Genomic DNA, 21,126 nt, shown 5'->3' on the forward strand with positions numbered 1-21,126 from the left:
TTATTCACTTAAGATTTTGTATTTGCTTGTGTTTTTCTTCCTTTGACATCTTTTACTTTTAGCATTCCTTTTATTAAATCAGTTACAGGCCTCTTGGCTCTCACTGGGGCATTTTCCACCCTATTCCTGTACTCCCTGATTAATCCGTTCTTAAGGAAAAAAAAAAAAAAAATTCCTCTAAGATTAATATTTATCATGGGGGCTCAGAGAATCAAAGTCTTTTATAGAGTAATTCTAAACTTCAGAACAATTCATTTGTGCTGATGCTTACTAAGGACTTGAAGTTGTTTGTTTGGTCTTGTTTTTATAGCCAAAGTGGATTTTGTAGTAATTGTAACAATATTTGAATAGAACTTTATAGTTTACAAAATACTTTCACACACCTACTCGCATTTAAACTTCTGCAGCCCTGGAGCTGGACAACGTGGGCATTATCGTGCCCTTTTGCAGATGAGGAAACCGAAGCTCTGTGAACAGAGTTTAAATCCAGGTCTTTCCATAATGCAAGTGTGAATGTGGGAATAAAAAGTGCTTGTTCGCTTTGCACCAGTTGCTGTTGAGTTGGTTCCTGGTTTGTGTTAACCGCTTGGAATTGCTGAATTGTATGTTTTGTAAGTGGCTTCAAGAAAGTTGCAGATGATTCAAGGGGGTTGGAGCCACAGTGGGGATTATGGAAAGAGAGGGATATCCCTGATCATTGTGAATGGAGACCATTGTCAGGAAGAGGATGGAGCCTGGGTACCCCTGGTTCTGATCTAGTACATGAGCATTCATTTTTTTTTGTCTAGTTGCCTAGACTAAAAGACACTGATGTTATTTCCTTCAGGGCAGGAAGCAAAAATAACCATAAACAAAGGTAAAAAAAAGTAAAGCTTCTTAAAAATACAGTGTCCTGGGTTTAAAGAATGTTTCTTCAGAAAGTGCTGTTTTATTTTGAGATCGAGAGTCCTGAAAGCTCTTAAAATGTCTTTGAAGTATGATAGAATCCATAAAAAAAATTAGAGCTAGGAAGATCCTTAGAGACCATCGAACCATTGAAAGATTTGATCTGCAAAAGACCTCTGAAGTACCCCAAACCCCCAACTTGTGCGAAGCTACTTTCCACACTGTGGCGTCCTTACCATCCTTGTGGGGCCCGCCCAGCCTCTCCATGATCACTTCTGATTCCAGAGGCCTTTAGCTGGTTCATGTCCATTGTTGGGCAGCTCTGTTAGAAAGTTTATCTGTCTGCAGTAACCCCTATGGAGAGCAAATTGAGCCCTTCTTCCGGATAAAGACATCCAGCTTGCCCTCATCCTGCAGACTCTGTCACTAGGTCACAATGTTTTTGTTTTGTTTTACAGTTTGTTTGAATCGTGATCAAGATAGGGACCCTACGTTGTGATTGGCCAATATGCCTTTTAAATCTCTGTTAATCTATTGGTTCCTCTTCCATATCTATTTTCTTCCTTTTCCCCCTCCACACCCTATTTATTTGTTGAAGAAACTGGGTCATTTGTCCTCTAGAGTTTTGGTGCTTGGATTCCCCTGCATATATAGATTAACATATTCCTCTGTCCTCTGTATTTTCTGTGAATTGGTCATTGAATTGAGATACTTTGTTTTATAAATGTTTATAATCTACCTGTATAATTTTTCATTCTATGTCTATTTTGAGAGTAGAAGGGGTGCTATTTTATTTTACCCCAACTTTTTATTTGGAAAAGTTTTAAATATGCAGAAAAAAAAATATATATATAATGAACACCCTAACCCTTTGCATAGATTCACAAACTGTAACATTTTGCCACATTTACTTTCTTCCTCCCCCTCTACACACCGAGTTTTTTTTCCTGAATTATTTAAGAGTAAGTTGCAGGCATCTTGGCACTTTACTCCTAAAGATGTTAATACATACCTGCTAAGAAAAAAGATGTTCTTCTATATAACCACGATCGTGTACACTCAAGAAATTTATGTTATGCCCAATTTATGTATTATCTAATACAAAAAATATGAGTTGGAATCGACTCGACGGCACTGGTTTTTTTTTTTTTTTAATACAAAAAAATTATCTGATACATAGTACATATTCAGATTTCCCTCATTATCCCAATAATATCCTATATAGCCATATTTTGAAAAATCTAGCATCCAATCCAGGATCGTGAGTTGCATTTCATTTTCATGCCATTTTAGTCTCCTCTAGAACAGTGGCTCTGCCCCTTTTTGGGTCTCACATGACATTAATGTTTTTTTTTTGAAGACTCTGGGCCAGTTGCTTTACAGGACGTCCCTCCGTTTGGATTTGTCTGATTGTTTCCTTACGATTAGACTCAGGTTAAATGTTTTCGGTAGGAATGCTGCGTACATAGTGCTGAGTCCTTCAGGAGGCGTGTGATGTCAAGTTTGATCACTTGGTTAAGGAAGTGTCCACCAGATTTTTCCCCATTGTAAAGATACCCTTTCCCATTGTAATCAATAAATAATCTATAGCATATTAGTGGTTGTCTTTTTTAATAGTTTTAAAAACATATGCCATTGGTCATGGGAGAAATTGGATAGAAGAGATTATGAGACATTAGTGGACTCATTGCCATCAATGGAATGATTATTTTTAAACATTTGTTCTTCTGAGAGGAGAGTCTAAGAGAGAAGGTGGCAAAGGTGAGAAATGAGCTTTAGAGAAGACCCACTTGTATTTGAATCCCAACTCCACACTTGAACCTGTTCACCTTTAGCAAAGTTACCTAACTTCTCAGATCCTTTATTTCCTCCCTAAAATGGGGATGATAATACGCCTACCTCAAAGGATCCTTGGATTAAATGAGAGCACCTGTGAGCAGCCTCTAGCCCAGCAACTGGCCCAGGGCCATGGCCTAAGCAGGTGAGGGGAGGTGCTTCCAGAGCTAGTTGCCGTAAGTCTGCTGGATATTTTCATGTTTAGGCCAATCCATGAGCACTGATTCTTGGAAATAGTTTGAAGTATTCAGGCATATCGGTAGTGCGATCAACAGGTTAGGTAGGTGCCTTTGTGAAATTTCAAAGAAAGGAATTAAGAATTTGGAGATTTTTCGTTTCATTTTCAGACCTCTTAAATAATGACTTGTCTGTAGTGGACTTATACAGAATTAAGTTGCCAGTTACTCATACCTCTTTCTACTGCAGTCCATTTTAATCTATTACCAGGGATTATTTTTTGAAATGGTTTTATGTAGTCTGATTGAGAGTAATGAGTCCTAGTAATTCTGTGATCCATTTACATGCATTACTGTAAAAGTTTCATTTCATACAAGTGACAATTTTTTAAAGTTAATTAGACTCAGCTACACTGAGGCTAGCAAAAAAGTGCTTTGAATTATCAATAATTCAGCAGGGCAGACATTTTTGTATAATGCAGTGGTTTTATAGAGTACTGTGAGATAGTTACCCTTAAAATAAATGGTTGTGAGCATAGATCATCGCGGTGGGGCTCACTTGAATGTAGTGTGAAGTGATAGCATCTATGCTTTCCGTTATTGGGCAGAGTGCAGGACATCAGTCTTTCTGGCCATGAACTACTAGCAACCTTTGTCCTTTGTGTTACCTTTAGTTAAAAACGAAAAATGAGCATGAATGCTGGCTAATGGCCATGTCTTTTTTAAAGCTAAAAATTCATCTGGGAACGAAAAATGGGATTGCAGATTGGGATTTGTTTCATTGCATGAATGATACGTGACATTTTGTAAATTATTTATCACTGCAAGGATGGCAGCAATGGCTTGAACATTGTTGCAGCAAATGAAAGCAGGAATTCCATTAGTACAAGGACTGGGTTTTACCTAGAATCTATCAGGGGAATGTTGTCACTTTAAAACCAGATTGCTCTTTTAATTGCTATTTAAAGGAACAAAAGTGCTCCCAAGGTAGTGCGGTTGAGCAGTTGCAGCTATACCTACGGACCCATAATTAGGCAGTGCTGATTATCTGGCATTCAGAAACCTGTGGCTGGAGTCAGTGACCAATTGTTGTAGCTTATCTTTTTGGGGTTTTCTAGCACAATGGGTTTTATACTCTGCTTTTTAACTGTGGCTACAAAAATACATTTGCATAGCGACTTCAGAAAGTAATGCCTGTGCATATTAAAAGAACAAATTAAGTTGAAAATAAGGGCAAGATAATGAAGGCTCATAGTGTAAAATAAAATTAACAGTCATACTGAACACTTCTGTGAATGCGTGGTCATAAGATGAATTCTGGTTTTGATGACATGTTGTCACAGTGAACTGAGACATTTATTGAAACCATTATAACCATTTGAAATATTACCTTAGAGATGAGGTTGACTTGTTTACATTTTAAGCTAGCATATGTTCCTTTCATTTATTCAGTTAGCAAATATTTCTTGAGTACCTACTGTGTACCCAGGCAACATTTTAGGACTTTGAGATAGGGAGAATGAACAAATGAGGTGTATGTTAGGGCTGTGGCTTATTCTATACTCATATGTATTTAGAAAGTTAGACGTAGTAAAATCTTGTTTTTATTTTATACAACATTTCTGATTTTGCGGGGCTTTCCTGCCCTGAATTTTTGATTCATGAATTCAGATATGACGACATCACAGTAACATTAAGATGGCTAGCAGACAACATGTCTGAAGGCTTGGAATAAGCCGTGAAATTTTAGTTCACATGGAGTTTGGCTGTTCAAAATAATATGACCAGACCTGTAGACACAGCCAACTATTCGTATGGGTGGGAGCACTAGTGTTGCTGGTAGTAGCAAATAACAATGGAGACATGAAAATGTATGCAGATTTATACATTGTTAAAAGCAATTTCCACAGTGAGAATAAAAGGGTGTTAGGGGTTTAGACAAATGTTTTGTTGTTTCTTGTATAAGGTGGTAATGTCAAAGATGGAGAGTTTATCTCCCTTTGTGTGGCATGGTGTGGTTTACTTTCGAAGACTTTGGTGCCAGAAAGGCCTTTTTAATGGTCTTTTGATCTTCTCAAGTGATCCCACTGAATTTTAAAGTTCTTGCATAGCTCTAACTCTTATTATTATGTCACCAAAAAAGTATCGATATTTTATGTTAAATATTTATTAGGTGAATGATTGTTACCTGCACTGCAACATTTGATAATATTTAAATAATTCTGACCTGGAAAATAAATAAATAAATAAGCTGTGGGTGTCCAGTCGATTCCAACTCATAGCGACCCTACAGGACAGAGTAGAACTGCCCCAAAGGGTTTCCAAGGAGCGGCTGGTGGATGTGAACTGTCGACCTTTTGGTTAGCAGCTGAGCTCTTAAACGCTGCGTCACCGGGCTCCAATTCTGACCTAATGATGTTAATCGTGGACTGTATTGCTGAATAGATTAATCAATTTATTATAGGCATATAGATTGTGGGAACAACTGAGATGTCAAACGAATCTTTAATAATGTTGATTTCAGGAAGACTGTATAATATAGAAATGGCTTAGATTTTATGGGTTTAATAAAAATTACTTATAATTTGAATCTTCTACACCGCTCTTAAATGCATTAATTGGGGATACTTCAGGATCAAATCATAGAAGAGTTTTTTTTAACAGAAAATGTTGATTTGAATACCTTATTCAGCAGTTTTTCTTTGTTAAAGAAATATGCAAGATGTGTTTGATATTAATGTTTTTCATTTTGAAATGGGAAACCAACTTTTTTTTTTTTTTAATCTTCGCATAGCCTCGTGCAGATCCCATTCCAATATGTAGCTTCTGTCTGGGGACTAAAGAATCAAATCGTGAGAAGAAACCAGAAGAGCTCCTTTCTTGTGCAGATTGTGGCAGTAGTGGTAAGTTGGTGTTTCTTGTGTCTTTGTGCAATGCCCCGTTATCATCGCTTCTATCAAAAAATGTATCTATTTTCTGAAACAATGATATGATAATAGCATTGGTTTTCAATTTAAAAAGTAAGAGCAGGTACGGGGAGGGGAAGTTTGAGTATTAGCTCTGGTATATATTGATACTATATATGTTTATATAATACTATAAAGGAGCCCTGATGGTTTGGTGGGTTAAGCGCTCGGCTACTAACCCAAAGATCAGAGGTTCTAACCCACCAGCTGCTCTACGGAGAAAGATGTGGCAGTCTGCTTCCATAAAGATCTACAGCTTGGAATACCTATGGGGAAGTTCTACTCTGTCCTGTAGGGTCACTATGAGTCGGAATTGATTCAGCAAGGGGTTTGGTATATAATACAATATATTAATATTTATAATTAAGCTTTGATTTCATACCAACATTGGCTTAATTATAGCTAAACTCTATATAGAGAATTCTAACCTTTCCAGCTGAATACAACTAGAGTCACTTTTGCTTTCTATAACCTGAAGCCTTGATTTAAGATATTTGAGTTGGAATGTATAATGTTTCAGGTCATGACACCTACTGGTGAAGTGTAACATTACAGCCCAGCTCTGGGTGACTCAGAATGAAATGAAGGGACAACAGTATTCTGGAAACTGTAACATTACTATCAAGAAATCACTGGGCATGAAAGAAAATCAGATTGCCTGGAGTTGAATAGGAAAACGGTAGTCTGTACAGAAGATGATGTTGAAATCAAGGAGTTGCTGGGCAGGGACAATACTCAAAATGCTTTCAAGGTAGCTTTTAACCTCTGCCTTTTTCTCCTCAAAAGTTTTTAAGACTACCTCTGGTTTTATAATGGAAATTAAAATACAATTGTGCTTAAATAAAAGAATTTTTTTACTAGCAAATTCTTGTTAAGCAGATGATACCTGCCTAGCTGATATCTATCTATATCTGTGTCAACAGATTGAGTGGTAGGCATTGGACTTTAAAAAATTAATCACTTTATGTTAATGTTTAAGTCATCTTCTTATAGCTTACTGAAACTTTCCCCTGAAAGTATTCTGTTAAAATTCATGATTGACTATTTCTTTAGCAACAGTCATCTTAAAAGAACAACAGGCCTGCAAAACACCATAGATACAGCACTCTCATTTAGGAAGTCAGTATAGTATAGTGATTAAGAGCAAATTTCTATCCTATATAAGCCATATCCTGGCTCCCCTACCTTGAGTTGGTTACTTAACCATTCTGTGCTCCAGTTTTCTCATTAAAATAATGGAGATGATGGTAGCACCAACCTCTCGGGTTTTATGGAATTAAATGAGGCATCACAGGTAAATAGTCTAGCACAGGGTCTTCACAGCTATGGTAAGTATACAATAAATGCCAGCCATTGCTATTATTTGGCACGTTTGGTATTGTTGTCCCTGATTGCTGTAAGTCATTTAAAATCTTATCACCACTGACGACAGCTGCTTAGTGGTTGGATAAAGGCAATGCTTCAAATTCTGTGGAATGACAGCGTTGTGCGGTGATTCTTGCTCTAAGTGAAGGTTTAACTTGATAGGTCCTACGGGGTTCAGCCGCTTTCAGGACCTGACTAGGAGAGCGAGAGCCTTGGAAACAAAACATTTCATACCCTGCTTGAGAAATACATTCTGACAGTCTTTTTGATGGGCCTTACAGGTTCATTCGAATTCTTTTACCTGGCTGTGGTATCATGAATAGTGACAAAAGGGCATGGAAACATTATCTGTATGTTCGATTTAATAAATTTCAACCCTACAACCTCCGTTTTATGCTGGTGAGGTAGTGCTTCACTCATCAGTTCTGACTCTGTAGTTATCTTTTGGGTTTTCTCATGAGACTCATTCTGAATGAATTATTCTTTTGTGTAACTCACTGATAATTTAGTGGTGTTCATTTGTCTAGGGTTTACCCTTTGTGATTTTTAAGATGGTATTTTAAAAACACCCTTCACTATTTTGTTTCTTTAGTATCTATTTGTCTGGGCACCAAGACAGATTAAAAACATACTTAAATGTAGGAATTAAAGTTCCCTTTATATATTTTCCTACCTTTGGTGATACACTTACTTGAGATGACAAGGAATTCAAGATCATTATCTGCTAGATCACAACTTCAGGGCCTCCTTCACAGGGTATAAAGTGCAATTCTAAACAGTAGACCTTAGGTTTTCTGATGTAATCAACCTCCCTTCGTCTTTTCAAAGCTGAAGACCTGCCAGAAGAGAGTTTGATCTCCTTTATACTTTGAGGTCACTGAATTTTTTTTCTACCTGAAGTTTCTAAGTTTTCTTTCATTCTGTTTCAAGGTTAGCTTAGTGATGTGTTGGTATAGTGTTATATTTTGTCTTTTCAAAAATATTCTCTTGTTTTCTCTTTTAACAAATGGAGAAGCATAGATTGAAGATACTGCCCAGAAGGTTTATATAACTGGAGTCATTTTGTGAGCCTCCCTTCAGGTAGACAGAGCCAAAGACTTCAGAGTCAGCCATGTGTCACAGCAGAAATTCAAGCCTCAGGGTCGTCATGTCCGTTTGTTGGAGGTAGAGAATGGCTCACAGTGCTTCCCTGGCCTCTCACTGCAATCTGGCTCCAGGGTCGAGGTTTGCTTAATCTTCCCCTGAGTATACTGTGCCCTTCTGGACTTGGCTACTTCGGTTAAAAAAAAAACAAAAACAAACTATTGTTCCTAACTCAGGAAAATGTTTTGTAGACATTTACTTCATGATTGGATGAGTGGACTTTGTTGTTGTTTCTTTGTCTTTAAACTGAAGGATCAAAATAATGTATGGCTCATTTGAGGGAGCTTGAGAATCTTGCAATTAGAATGTTTTGTTGTGATACCTTGGTAGCTATAAGGAAAAAAGAACTTAATAGACTGGCATGGTTCAGCAGTGCCAGCTAATACTGGTGGGAATCCTGACATCACAGTCCAGTCCAGTTTCTCAAGTGGAAATAACAGGTTGGTTGGTACCCTTAGTTGACTTTGTGGACATGGTGGCTTTCTCACACTCAGAAGAGTCCATTGGTTCTAAAATTGAATTGAGATTATGTATAATGATCAAAGGGATCCCTAACATAAGATGTTTATATGAAAAAATACTTAACAGCAGTGTAAAGTCAGAAAATGGAAATATAGATGGCAGCCCATAAGGAGGATCATTCTTAAATGTGTTTCCCATATGTTTCTGATGCTTTTTAGTAATCTCTATCTGAAGTACCATTTGTATGATATCACATTTAGAGTCTGCTTAGATTTCGTGTTGTTGTTAGGTGCCATTGAGTCGGTTCCGACACACAGTGACCCTGTGTACAACAGAACAAAACACTGTCCGGTCCTGCACCATCCTCACGATAGTTGTTGTGCTTGAACCCATTGTTGCAGCCACTGTGTCAGTCCATCTCGTTTACGGTCTTCCTCATTTCTGCTGACCCTGTACTCTGCCAAGCATGATGTCCTTCTCCAGGGACTGATCCCTCCTGACAACATGTCCAAAGTATGTAAGATGCAGTCTTGCCATCCTTGCTTCTAAGGAGCATTCTGGTTGTACTTCTTCTAAGACAGATTTGCTCATTCTTTTGGCAGTCCATGGTATATTCAATGTTCTTCACCAGCACCACAATTCAAAGGGGTCAGTTCTTCTTCAGTCTTCCTCATTCATTTTCCAGCTTTCATGCATACGATGCTATTGAAAATACCATGGCTTCAATCAGGCACACCTTAGTCTTCAAGGTGACATCTTTGCCTTTCAATACTTTATAAAGAGGTCTTTTATCCACCTATGAACAGCTGATATTTGACAAAGGCCCAAAGTCCATTAACTGGGGAAAAGGCAGTCTCTTTATCTTTAGCACATGATGCTGGCATAACTGGCTATCCATCTGCAAAAAATGAAACAAGACCCATACCTCACATCATGCACAAAAACTAACTTAAAATGGATCAAAGACCTAAGTATGAATCTAAAATGATAAAGATCATGGAAGAAAAAATAGATACGATGCTAGGAGCCCTAATACATGGAATAAACAGAATACAAAACATTACTAACAACGTGCAAACACCAGAAGAGAAACTAGACTACTGGGATCTCCTAAAAACTAAAAACTTACGCTCATCAAAGAGTAAAAAGACAACCTATACAGACTGGGAAAAAAAATTTGGCTGCAACAGATCTGATCAGTGTCTAAAATCTACAAGATACTGCAAAACCTCAACCACAAAAAGACAAATAACCCAATTAAAAAATGAGCAAAGGATATTAACAGGCACTTCACCAAAGAAGATATTCAGGTGACTACGAGATACAAGAGGAAATGCTCACAATCATTAGCCTTTAGAAAAATGCAAATCAGAACTACAGTGAGATATCATCTCTCCCCAACAAGGCTAGCGTTAATCCAAAACACACAAAATAATAAATGTTGGAGAGGTTGTGGAGAGACTAGAACACTTACATACTGCTGGTGGGGATGTAAAACACTTTTGAAATCAATTTGGCGCTTCCTTAAAAAGCTAGAAATAGAAGTAACATAGGATCCAGCAGTCCCACTCCTTGAAATATCTCCTAGAGAAATAAGAGCTTTCACATGAATAGATATATGTACACCCATATTCATAGCAGCACTATTCACAATAGCAAAATGATGGGAACAATCTAGGTGTCCATCATCGGATGAATGGATAAACAAATTATGGTATATTCACACAATGGAATACTGTGCAATGATAAAGAACAGCGATGAATCCATGAAACATCTCATAACATGGATGAAGCTGGAAGGCATTATGCTGAGTGAAATAAGTCACAAAAGTACAAATATTGTACGAGACTACTATTATAAGAACTCAAGACAAGGTTTAAATACAGAACAAAACATTCTTTGATGGTACAAGGGAAGGCGAGGGGTATTCACTAACCAGATAAAAAAACTAGATAGTAGGTAAGAATTAGCTTAGGTGAAGGGACAGACAATACACAATACAGGGAAGCCAGCACAACTGGACTAAACCAAAAGCTAAAAAGTTTCCTGAATACAACCAAATACTTCGAGGGACAGAGTAGCAGGGGCAGGGATCTGGGGAACCATGGTTTCAGGGGACTTCTGGGTCAATTGGCATAACAAAGTTTATTAAGAAAATGTTCTGCATCCCACTTTGGTGAGTGGCATCTGGGGTCTTAAAAGTTAGCAAGTGGCATCTAAGATATATCAATTGATCGCAACCCACCTGGAGCAAAGGAGGATGAAGAACACCAAAGACACAAGGAAAATATCAGCCCAAGAGAAAAAAGGGCCACATAAACCAGAGACTCCGTCAGCCTGAGACCAGAAGAACTGCGTGGTGCCTGGGTACCACCAATGACTGTCCTGACAGAGAACACAACGGAGTCCCTGATAGAGCAGGAGAAAAGTGGGGTGTAGAACTCAAATTCTAGTAAAAAGACCAGACTTAATGGTCTGACTGAGACTGGAGGAACCCCAAAAGACATGTCCTCTGGACTCTCTGTTAGCCCAGAACTGAAACCATTCCTGAAGCCAACTCTTCAGACAAAGATTAGATTGGACCATAAGACATAAAATGATACTCGTGAAGAGAGTGCTTCTTAGCTCAAGAAGATACATTAGACTAAATGGGCAGCCCTGGTCCATAGGTGAGACGAGAAGGCAAAAAGGGGCAGGAGCTGGTTGAATGGACACTGAAAATCCAGGATGGAAAGGAGGAGTGTGCTGTCACATTACAGAGAGAGCGACGAGGGTCACATAACAATGTGTGTATAAATTTTTGAATGAGGAACTAACTTGAGCTGTAAACTTTCATTTAAAGTGCAATTAAAAAAAAAGAAAACTTAAAGATTATTTCAGTGGCCAAAAAAAAAAGAAAAAAAAATTTTTAAATGACTTTTGACAACTCTTGAAAAATAAATAAAGAGGTCTTTTTTCAGCAGATTTGTACAATGCAGCGCATCTTACGATTTCTTGACTGCTGCTTCCATGGGTGTTGATTGTGGATCCAAGTAAGATGAAATCCTTGGCAACTTCAGTCTTTTCTCCATTTATCATGGTGTTGCTTATTGGTCCAATTGGGAGGATTTTTGTTTTCTTTAGGTTGAGGTGTCATCCATACTGAAGTCTGTGGTCTTTGATCTTCATTAGTAAGTGCTTCAAGTCCTCTTCACTTTCATCAGGCAAGATTGTGTCATCTGCAGGTTGTTAATGAGTCTTCCTCCAATCCTGATGCCCCATCCTTCTTCATATAGTCCAGCTTCTCATAACAAATTATGGATAACATTGAAAGGACCGGAATTCTTGAACACTTAATTGTGCTCATGAGGAACCTGTACATAGATCAAGAGGCAGTCATTCCAGCAGAACAAGGGGGATACTGCATGGTTTAAAGTCAGGAAGGGTGTATGTCGGGGTTGTATCCTTTTACCATACTTATTCAATCTGTATGCTGAGCAGATAATCCAGGAAGCTAGACTAGACTTCATAGACGTGAGTGATACCTGTTTCCTTTATCATTAAGTAAAGCCAATTAGAAATTTTCTGTTTTTAGGATGTCTCAGTGTGGCAAACGGACAATATTTTAACTATTTTTTGGTTGCTGTTCTTGTTAGTTGCCATCGAGTTGGCTCCAACTCATGGCAGCCTTATGTGTAACAAATTGAGATGTTGACCAGTCCTTTGCCAGTTTCGCGATCATAGGTATGTTTGAGTCTATGGTTGCTAAAAGTTATGTAAAAAAATTTTCCAGTTTCCATGTAGTGAAAATGTAAGGTGAGGTTGCATAGTGCCAGGAGCCCCAAGTATGGTGTCCCAGCCCAGTGTTCAGTTTTCCTCCTCTGCCTGCTGGCTGTGTAATTGCAGTAGATCTGTAGACAGAGGGTGGTACTGGCTGCAGCATGCATTCGCAGGGCTGTTGTGAGGATCCAGTGAGATAATTATATGAAGATTATCAGTACCTATAAAATATTAGACAAACGTGAAGGATTATTCTAACCTCTAATAACATGAGTGTGGGAATCATCAGATAGTCTACAGGTCTGTGGAAATGTCAGGACTAGGAATTGATTTTACTTGACTTTCATGGATCAGCCTACTTTGAAATTAACACTGTCATATTCTCTTTGCCTCATTAAGACCAAATTATCTTTAATTAGCTTCACATAAGTATTAGATATTATACCAAATGAAATTTTGTGTCTGCTACTCAGATTGCTGGGTGGTTAAATCTTACTTACAGATGAGTTGTGTGCCTGTGTGTTTTCAAATTAGCAAATCTAAGATAAGTGTACAGTTCAAAATTACAGCATCATTCTAAGTGGAATCTCATTGAAACTTAAAGACAGAAGAAAGGGTGCTGTGATGCAGCTGGGAGAGTTGAGAAAAATCACCTTTGTATAGTACAAGAAGCAAGAACTGTGGGGTAGACTAGCAGTCTGCCTGTAGGAGAGCTGTAGTCTTTCCTGAGTTTGTCTTTATTGTATGTTAACACTGAACAATACTTGCCTGCCTTCTGCTCCCAAAGGGAGGTCAGGGTGCAGTAAATGAATACAGAGGGATATAAAAAAGATTGCTATTAAGGTCACTGCAAGGAAATGCCCCAGGAAAGGTGGTTAGTTAGTTGTCCTTTTTTACACTGGCTAGACACTGATTGAATAATTAGATTGGGAAAGAGACCCTTGGCTAAAAAGAAGCCTAAAGATAGACTCCAAAGAGAATAGTGGCCAGGGGAGGAGGAAGGATTGGTGAGCCCCATCACGTAAAAGCCCAAAGTAGGACTGACTATGCAAGGAAGGAAGCAGGAAGCAGGAATCTTGCTTTTGGCTTGCTATTTCACTGCAACTTCGCTTGTCAGGGTTATCAGTGATCTCCGTGTAACAGTCACTTTTCAGTCTATCAAAATCTGATGGATATCTTTCAATCCTCACTAAATACTCTTCTGAGCCGTATTTGGCCTTGTTGAAATTTCTTTTTCTTGGTATGTTATCTTCTGTGATACCATATTCTCCTTGTTCTTCTACTACCTTCTTGTACATCTTTTGTCAGCCCCTTGTTCTCTGTTCACCCCCTTAATCTTGCCTCAGGTCTCTGTCCTTCGCCCTGCGTTTCTTACTTTGCCTCATGGCTTCTCCCAAGCTCCAGATCCTTACATCTAAATGCCTACAGAACCTGTCCACTTGGATACCCCACATGCTTCTCAAAGTTAATACCGGAAGTGGTTCATTATCCTTGCACTGTCCCCTCTCCTCTCCGTCCGCCCCCCCCCCCCCCCCCGGCAAAAAGCCTTCTCCTCAGGAATTTTCCGTTTCAGCAAATGGCACACCATCGGCCACTCATTCAGTTTCACAAGCTGGCAATTTGAAGCCACCCTTGACTCCTCCCTCTACCTCATTCTTTCACACCAAGCGATCGCCAAAAATAGGTTGATTTACATCCGAAATATATCCATAAGGTTTGCCACACACACCACCAGTTCTGCTCAGATCTGCTATTGTAATAACCTAAGTCTAATCTTGACCCTCTTTCCCTGCATCCGTTTTCCATACTGAAGCCTAAGTTACTTTTTAAAATTGTAAACTGATCACAGAATTTTTTCAGTGCCTACCATTCACCCATAGGAAAAATCCAACTTCTTTAATATAGCCCAAGATTCTTCTGGATTGGGCTCCTGTTAACCCCATCCCCCATCCCTGTCACCTTTATGTTTACACTAGTTATATTGAACTTCTTTCCTCTCCTTGGATGTACCATGTTCCTCTCTCCCCCTGAGTCTCTGCATAGATTGTCTCCTCCCTGCCCCACCCCTCTTCTACTCCCAACTAATCCCACTCATCCTTCAGGTCTCTTCTTTAGAAAGGCCTTCTCCTGACCCCCAGCTAGATCTTCCCATAGCCCTGAGCCGCTCTCTATCATCACATGTTAATTTTAATACTTGCTGAATGTCTTTTTCCTACTGGACTACTGTATTTTTATACAAGCAATGTGCACATTGTATGTTTTTTTGTCAACTGGTTTGAACATACTATGCCAGAATTATTTTACTTAATTTCATCATTTCCACACACTATATGTGTGGGCACATTATTTATGTGGGCACATTATTTGCGAAAAATACAGTGTACTGTCTGAAAGAGTGGGAACCATGTCTGTCTTTTTCTTTATTGTGTCTTCAGTGCTCGTTAAGTATTAGTTGAAGGAAGGGACAGATGGACCGATGGTTGGTCAGAATAGCCAGTCTAAGGGGCCTAAGGTCGTTAATTGTTTTCTATAGCTGCTATAACAAATGACCACAAACTTAGTGGCTAAAACAACACAAATTTATTATTTTACAGTTCTGTTTCAGCTCAGAAGCCTGACTCGGGTCTCACCAGGTTAAATCAAGGTGTCAGCAAGGCTATGTTCTTTCTTTTCTGGAAAGTCTAGGAAAGGATCCATTTCCTTGCTCATTTGGGTTGTTGACAGAATTCAGTTCCTTGTGTTTGTAGGACTGAGATCCCTGTTTTCTTGCTGACTGTCAGGTGAAGGCCGTTCCCAGTTTATAGAAGTCATTCACATTCCTTGACTTGTGGCCTCCTTCCTCCATCTTCAAAGCCAGCAACTGCGGGCAGAATGAATTCCTTATGTGCTTTGAACCTCTCCTCTTCCTCCTTCCGTCTCTTCTCTAACCCATCCATTAAAGGTTCCCTACTTTTAAGAACTCATATGATTAAATTGGGCCTACCCAGATAATCCAAAATAATCTTCCTATCTTGAGGCCTGTACCCTTAGTCACATCTCCAGAGTCCTTTCGCCAGGTAAGATACTATATTTACAGATTATGGGAATTAGGGTATGGGCATCTTTGGGGGCATTATTCAGTCTACCAAAGAGCCCACGCTTTTTTCTCCTATGGTGCTTCCTCCAAAAACCATTTCTACTTGTTGGTGGTCCCACTGGTACTTGTTTAATTTTAAACAGTACTCTTTTGGTTTTGATAGATAAAACATACATAAGCTACGTACATATGTAATACCATGTACTTGTAATAAGACTGAATAAGTGGATGAATACATATGATGGGTTTCCAATCTGATAAATCGCAAACTACAAAAGTAAAACAGACTTCAGAAAGACAAACCGCCATGAATTGAATCAGCAGAGAGAACCAGAATTTTAGAGGGAATGTTTATGTTTATGGAATGGCTAAATGGGAGGTAAGGAACTGCCATATCAGTAGCACTGTTCTCCTTTAATTACTGAAGATTGTATAGTAGTGTATCAAGACTCAGTTACAGTCTTTTATGTTATTTTAAAGTTGGCCATGAGAAAATGAAAGAAATGGTTCTTCATCTATCAGCATCTTTTACAGAATCATAAAAATTTTGAGCTGGAAGGGATCTGTGTCCATTTCTCTTGGGCTAAATAAAGGTAAGATTGGTGCCTGAAGGAAAGATAGGCTGAAGATTTTAGAATATGATAGGGTAACTTAAAGAGTAGTAGTTGAAATATAATATTGCTTAAAGTGGGACAAAGCAGTAAGAGAAAGAATATCCCTTGCCCTTGATTGAAAGTGGCTGAAATTCACGCATTTTGAAAACATAATTATGAAAAGTTGTGTCTTTCGTAGGGGGTATGCGAGCATAAGTAGTGAGTTGTAATGTCATGTGAATTCCTTCAGTTACTGAACATCAAGCTACAAAAGCAGATGTTAATATAGAGGGAAATTTAGTGCATGAAGTTGCGGCCATATGTGCCAGTGATACATGACTTACAGGAAGTAATAAAAGGGGAAGAAAAGAAGTAAATGGTGTACTTTTAAGCTGATGGGACCCATTTTAAGGGTGGAATTTAAATTGCTGTACTTTAAAAGTTGAGTCTCTCCCCACCCCCATTATGAGGGGGGGAACCTGATCAAAGTAGGCCTCTCAGGATCTTCTTCAGAGTATACTTCTGAAAGTTGAGGAGCAAGCTTTGTCTGCTGTTCCTGAGCAGAAAGAGGTGATTGATACAGTTTGTATACATTTAAACTCCCCCTTTCCCTCTTGTATTCATCTGAAGGAGAGAAGCCCTTGTAAAAAGAATGGTGTCCGAGGTTAAATGCATCTGCCTGGGTGTCTCTCCTGCCTGAGATCTAATCCTGTGACAACATTTTATTCTCTCGACATCTTAAATACAGATGTTTAGTTGTTTTCTTTTTTTTTTTTTTTTTAACTCAGAAATCATGTGCTTTTATTAATGGTATTGATGATTGATTTTGAATGTTTTTACTTCAAAAAGCCAAATCTCCTGGTGGGTGAAATTTTATGAAGCACCTGTTAAGCTTTAGGGAGGAGAGACTTTTTGGCAACAACCCAAAATACATATTTAAACAATGAGCCTGCCAAAGTCAGGAAATTATAAAACAGTTTTGAAATTGCAGAATCTGCTTTTTTATTACCCCTTAGGTTTATTTTGCAGCTTGGTTATATATTCTTTCTACATGGGATTTACTAATGTTCTTACTGTTTAAAGACCAGATTTAGAAAAACAAAATCCAGGTTGGAGATCTCCTCAGGTTTATGTGATAAAAGGCCAGTAGAGTAGAACCTGAACTGCCTTCCAAAGAGTCTAGACTTACCCTCTCCAAAACTTTGGGAGAAATGGACCCCTGGTGGTGCAGTGGTTAAGATCTTGGCTACTAACCAAAAGGTCAGCAGTTCGAATGCACCAGCTACTCCTTGGAAACCCTGTGGGGCAGTTCTTCTCTGTCCTTTACGGTCACCATGAGTTGGAATGAACTCCAGCAATGGGTTTGGCTTTTTGTTTTTTTGGTTACTTACTCAGTGTAGCCTGACTAGGTTCTTTCAGTGGTGATGCCTCTCAGGTCTCCAGTTTTCCCTTGTGAAATGAGCAAGACTTGGTATGTGGAGAACTGCTAGGTAAAAACTGTGCTCAAAACTGTAGAAAAGCTGAATACTCAGGAAAATGGTGGGAACTTCATGAGGGATTGCTTTTTGGAGAGCTCCATTTGATCTGAATCTTTCAACCGCATACCTCTTCCTCGGATTCACAATTACTGCTCCTCCTTCCAAAATTTAACTCAGGGAACAGGGACAAGATGGCCCAACAATGGGATATTCTTTGTATACTATTGGATTTTCTTTTCTTTCCTCTTTTGCGTTTCTAATTGTATTACCTTAACCAGCCTCCCCCCGCTCTTGTTCTAAGTTTTCTAATTTCATCATGAGCAAGAATTGCTTGAACTTCAGTACGCTCCCCACAGACTGGCAGACCAGGAAACTCTGGGTAAATAGTGGTTGATGATGCTGGCGCAGGAGTGAGAACATGATCTGAACATACGCTATTTTCACGTTTCCAAAGACTTGAGATTGGAATCAGTGTACATTTTCCAGATTTCTCTTAGGGAAACAATTTGTATCATCATTCCAGGGAACAATGGCTGAAAGAAATGTCTATGGTTGGATTCTCTGATATTTTTGTATTTTCAAGTTCCTGCAGTTCTTTGGCTGGCAGCATCAACTTTTCTATGAAATATTAGGGAAAGGAAGTTTAAAGACTCTAAAGCACCATTACCATAAAGCAATTTGCTTTTTATTCTTATAGGACACCCATCTTGTTTGAAATTTTGTCCTGAATTAACAACAAATGTAAAGGCCTTAAGGTGGCAGTGTATCGAGTGCAAGACGTGCAGTGCATGTAGAATCCAAGGCAAGAATGCAGTAAGTATGTCTCTCAGTGGTCAATCTCTAGGTAAAGAGTTAATTTGCAGTGTTAAGGATTTTCTTTTTTAAGTTTTAAATAACATGTGATGTCAGACCTCAGCAGGGATCTTGGTGTTTCTTCATTATATTCCGCTGTTGCTGATATGATAACATAAGAATTTTTGGCCTTTTACAGTTGGTTTCCGTCTCACTCAGTCTCTAATATATTATATTACAGGACAATATGCTTTTTTGTGACTCTTGTGATAGAGGATTCCATATGGAGTGCTGTGACCCACCGCTTTCCAGAATGCCAAAAGGTGAACTCTTAAACTGTATTAAAAATGCATTTTTTAAATACTTGTTAAGCTTGTCCTGATGCCTGACAGATCAGAAGTACACAGGTTCCTTAAGCATTTTTTCATCTCTGCTGCCTCCCCATACTTGTGAGTTTGGCACCGGCTGAGAACATTTTTGGGGAAAATATATATAACAAAGACTCTGATCCACGCACATGGATAAAAAAGACCATGCCTCTCCCCAAACCACTCCCCTATTAAATTGTTGTTGTTGTTGTTAGGTGCCACCAAGTTGGTTCTGACTCATAGCGACCCTATGTACTACAGAACAAAACACTGCTCCGTCCTGTGTCATCCTCACAATCGTTATGTTTGAGCCCATTTTTGCAGCTACTGTATCAGCCCATTTCGTTGAGGGTCTTCCACTTTTTCGCTGACCCTCTACAACTTTAGAGTAGGTAGGTTAAAAATTTAGAACACTCTTCGTATATTCCGTAAGACAGTGTTTGGAGGTATGAAATTAGGTATTTTTGGTGATGGTGATGATGACAACTCCATAAATCCTACAACAAGAAATCATCACGTTTTTCTTGGCTATCAGTTGGTATTTTGACTTAGAAAAGACTTAGAAAATACAAATAGGCGAAAAGGAATAGAAAGAAAAATCATTTGGAAATTCCTTCACTGCCCAGACACACCCTTTAAAAAAGAAATGGAACATTTTATGCGTGTTTTTGTAACTTTATTTTTTCTCCTCTTAATAATGGATTGTAACTTTCCCACATCATTAAATGTTCTCCTAAACATAGTTTTTAAGGAGTATGTAGAACTCTGTGGTATGGAGCAGGAGTTCCAAACTGGGCTGTGGGCCACAGATGTGCGTTGTTGGCCCAATTATTTTTTAAAAATTTGAATTTGAGTCCTTAAGGTAGGGCGTGCCTGCTCCAATTTGCCACAGTCTCACTACCTAGCTTGCTCTAGTCACATATGTTACACCTAGGTGGTTCCTGAAGATATTTGATTTTGCAACCCCATGTTTAAATGAGCCATAATTTAACCAGTCCCCTATGGTGGACATGACAAATGTTTTCAATCCATAATTATTTCCTTAAGATAAATCCCTAGGGGAGAAGTTGCCGGATCAAAGGCTGTGTACATGAAAGGCTGTATCAGTTTGCCTACCAACTGCTAATGTATGGGAGCACCTGTTTTCTTGCATTGTGGCCAACACTCACCACTCCTGTAGTTCACAGAGCCTACTTCTAAGACATATTTTTTTCATATTTTTTAAATCAGATGTATCTTTGAGTCAATGAAATACAGCATTAATACTTTTTTTTAATTTTAACCAGTTTGATAATAGAAAAAAGATATCTTTGACAATTTCTTTCTTTGAGTAGTGAGAATATTTTTTCATATGTTTATTGGCCGTTTGTATATCATCTTTTGCCAAGTGCCTGCTTTTATCCATTGGTCATTTTTCTATTAGGGTTTTCACCTTTTCTTACTAATTTGCAGAAGCTCTTTATATTTTTATGTAGTCAAATCCATGAGTCTGTTTCTTTATGGCTTCAGTCTTAAATGCCAGTCATGCTTAGATTATATAAATATTCACATATTTTTCTTGGTGCTTTTAACATTTCATTTTTTTCATATTGTAATATTTCATCTGCCTAGAATTTATTTTTGTAAAGGATAGGAAATAATTTTATTCCTTCCAGATGGCTAGCTATTTGTTCTATCACCACTTGTTGAACCATTTTATCCTTTCCCCACCAATTTAAAATACGACCTCTTTGATATCCTAAACTTTTCTATAGGCTTAGGTCGTTCTGGTCTTTCAAATTCGTATCCATTGATCTATTTCCCTATACCAGATCTAGTTTAAATTATTGTAGCTCCATAGTACTTAAATTTAAACTTAAAATTTTAAAGTTATATTTTATAGTGATAATTTTTTTAGTGCTAAAATGTCCAGAAAGATGATAAAACAAACATTTTTTCCTAGATGTCCCAGAAATTTACTGAGTTGTGAATGTCTCCCCCAAATCAAAATCCCTATATCTGACAGGAACAGGTTTCCATGTGTGTTTTTGTGGAGGGTGGAGTCTGGGGACCTGCTGGGAACATGGGTTCTGAGCTAGGGCAGCCCAGCCCCTCCGCGCTCACATTGACCTTTATTGGCCTCTAACGGTGGCTTTCTCAGGAGAATGGAAAAGGGATGATCCACTTTCTGGAGTAGAGTTCCCCGTACAAACATCCTTGGATAGCTTATTAAAGTTGCAGTTTATA

The 21,126-nt window shown here is 38.5% G+C and overlaps 1 protein-coding gene across 10 annotated transcripts in view; it reads left to right on the forward strand.

The window, feature by feature from the left end:
• The window catches only part of KAT6B (lysine acetyltransferase 6B), a 229,511-nt gene that overhangs the window by 154,217 nt on the left and 54,168 nt on the right, over positions 1-21,126 (forward strand). For 9 of the 10 annotated variants that reach the window (XM_064269754.1, XM_064269757.1, XM_064269752.1 and 6 more), the window contains exons 4-6: positions 5,692-5,800; positions 18,438-18,553; positions 18,774-18,855. In XM_064269754.1, the coding sequence (XP_064125824.1) occupies positions 5,692-5,800; positions 18,438-18,553; positions 18,774-18,855 (307 nt within the window). The remainder of the gene's footprint in view (positions 1-5,691; positions 5,801-18,437; positions 18,554-18,773; positions 18,856-21,126) is intronic. The other variant, XM_064269760.1, reaches the window with a different exon arrangement.

The sequence above is a fragment of the Loxodonta africana genome, chromosome 16 (genome assembly GCF_030014295.1).
Source record: "Loxodonta africana isolate mLoxAfr1 chromosome 16, mLoxAfr1.hap2, whole genome shotgun sequence".
NCBI lineage: Eukaryota > Metazoa > Chordata > Mammalia > Proboscidea > Elephantidae > Loxodonta > Loxodonta africana.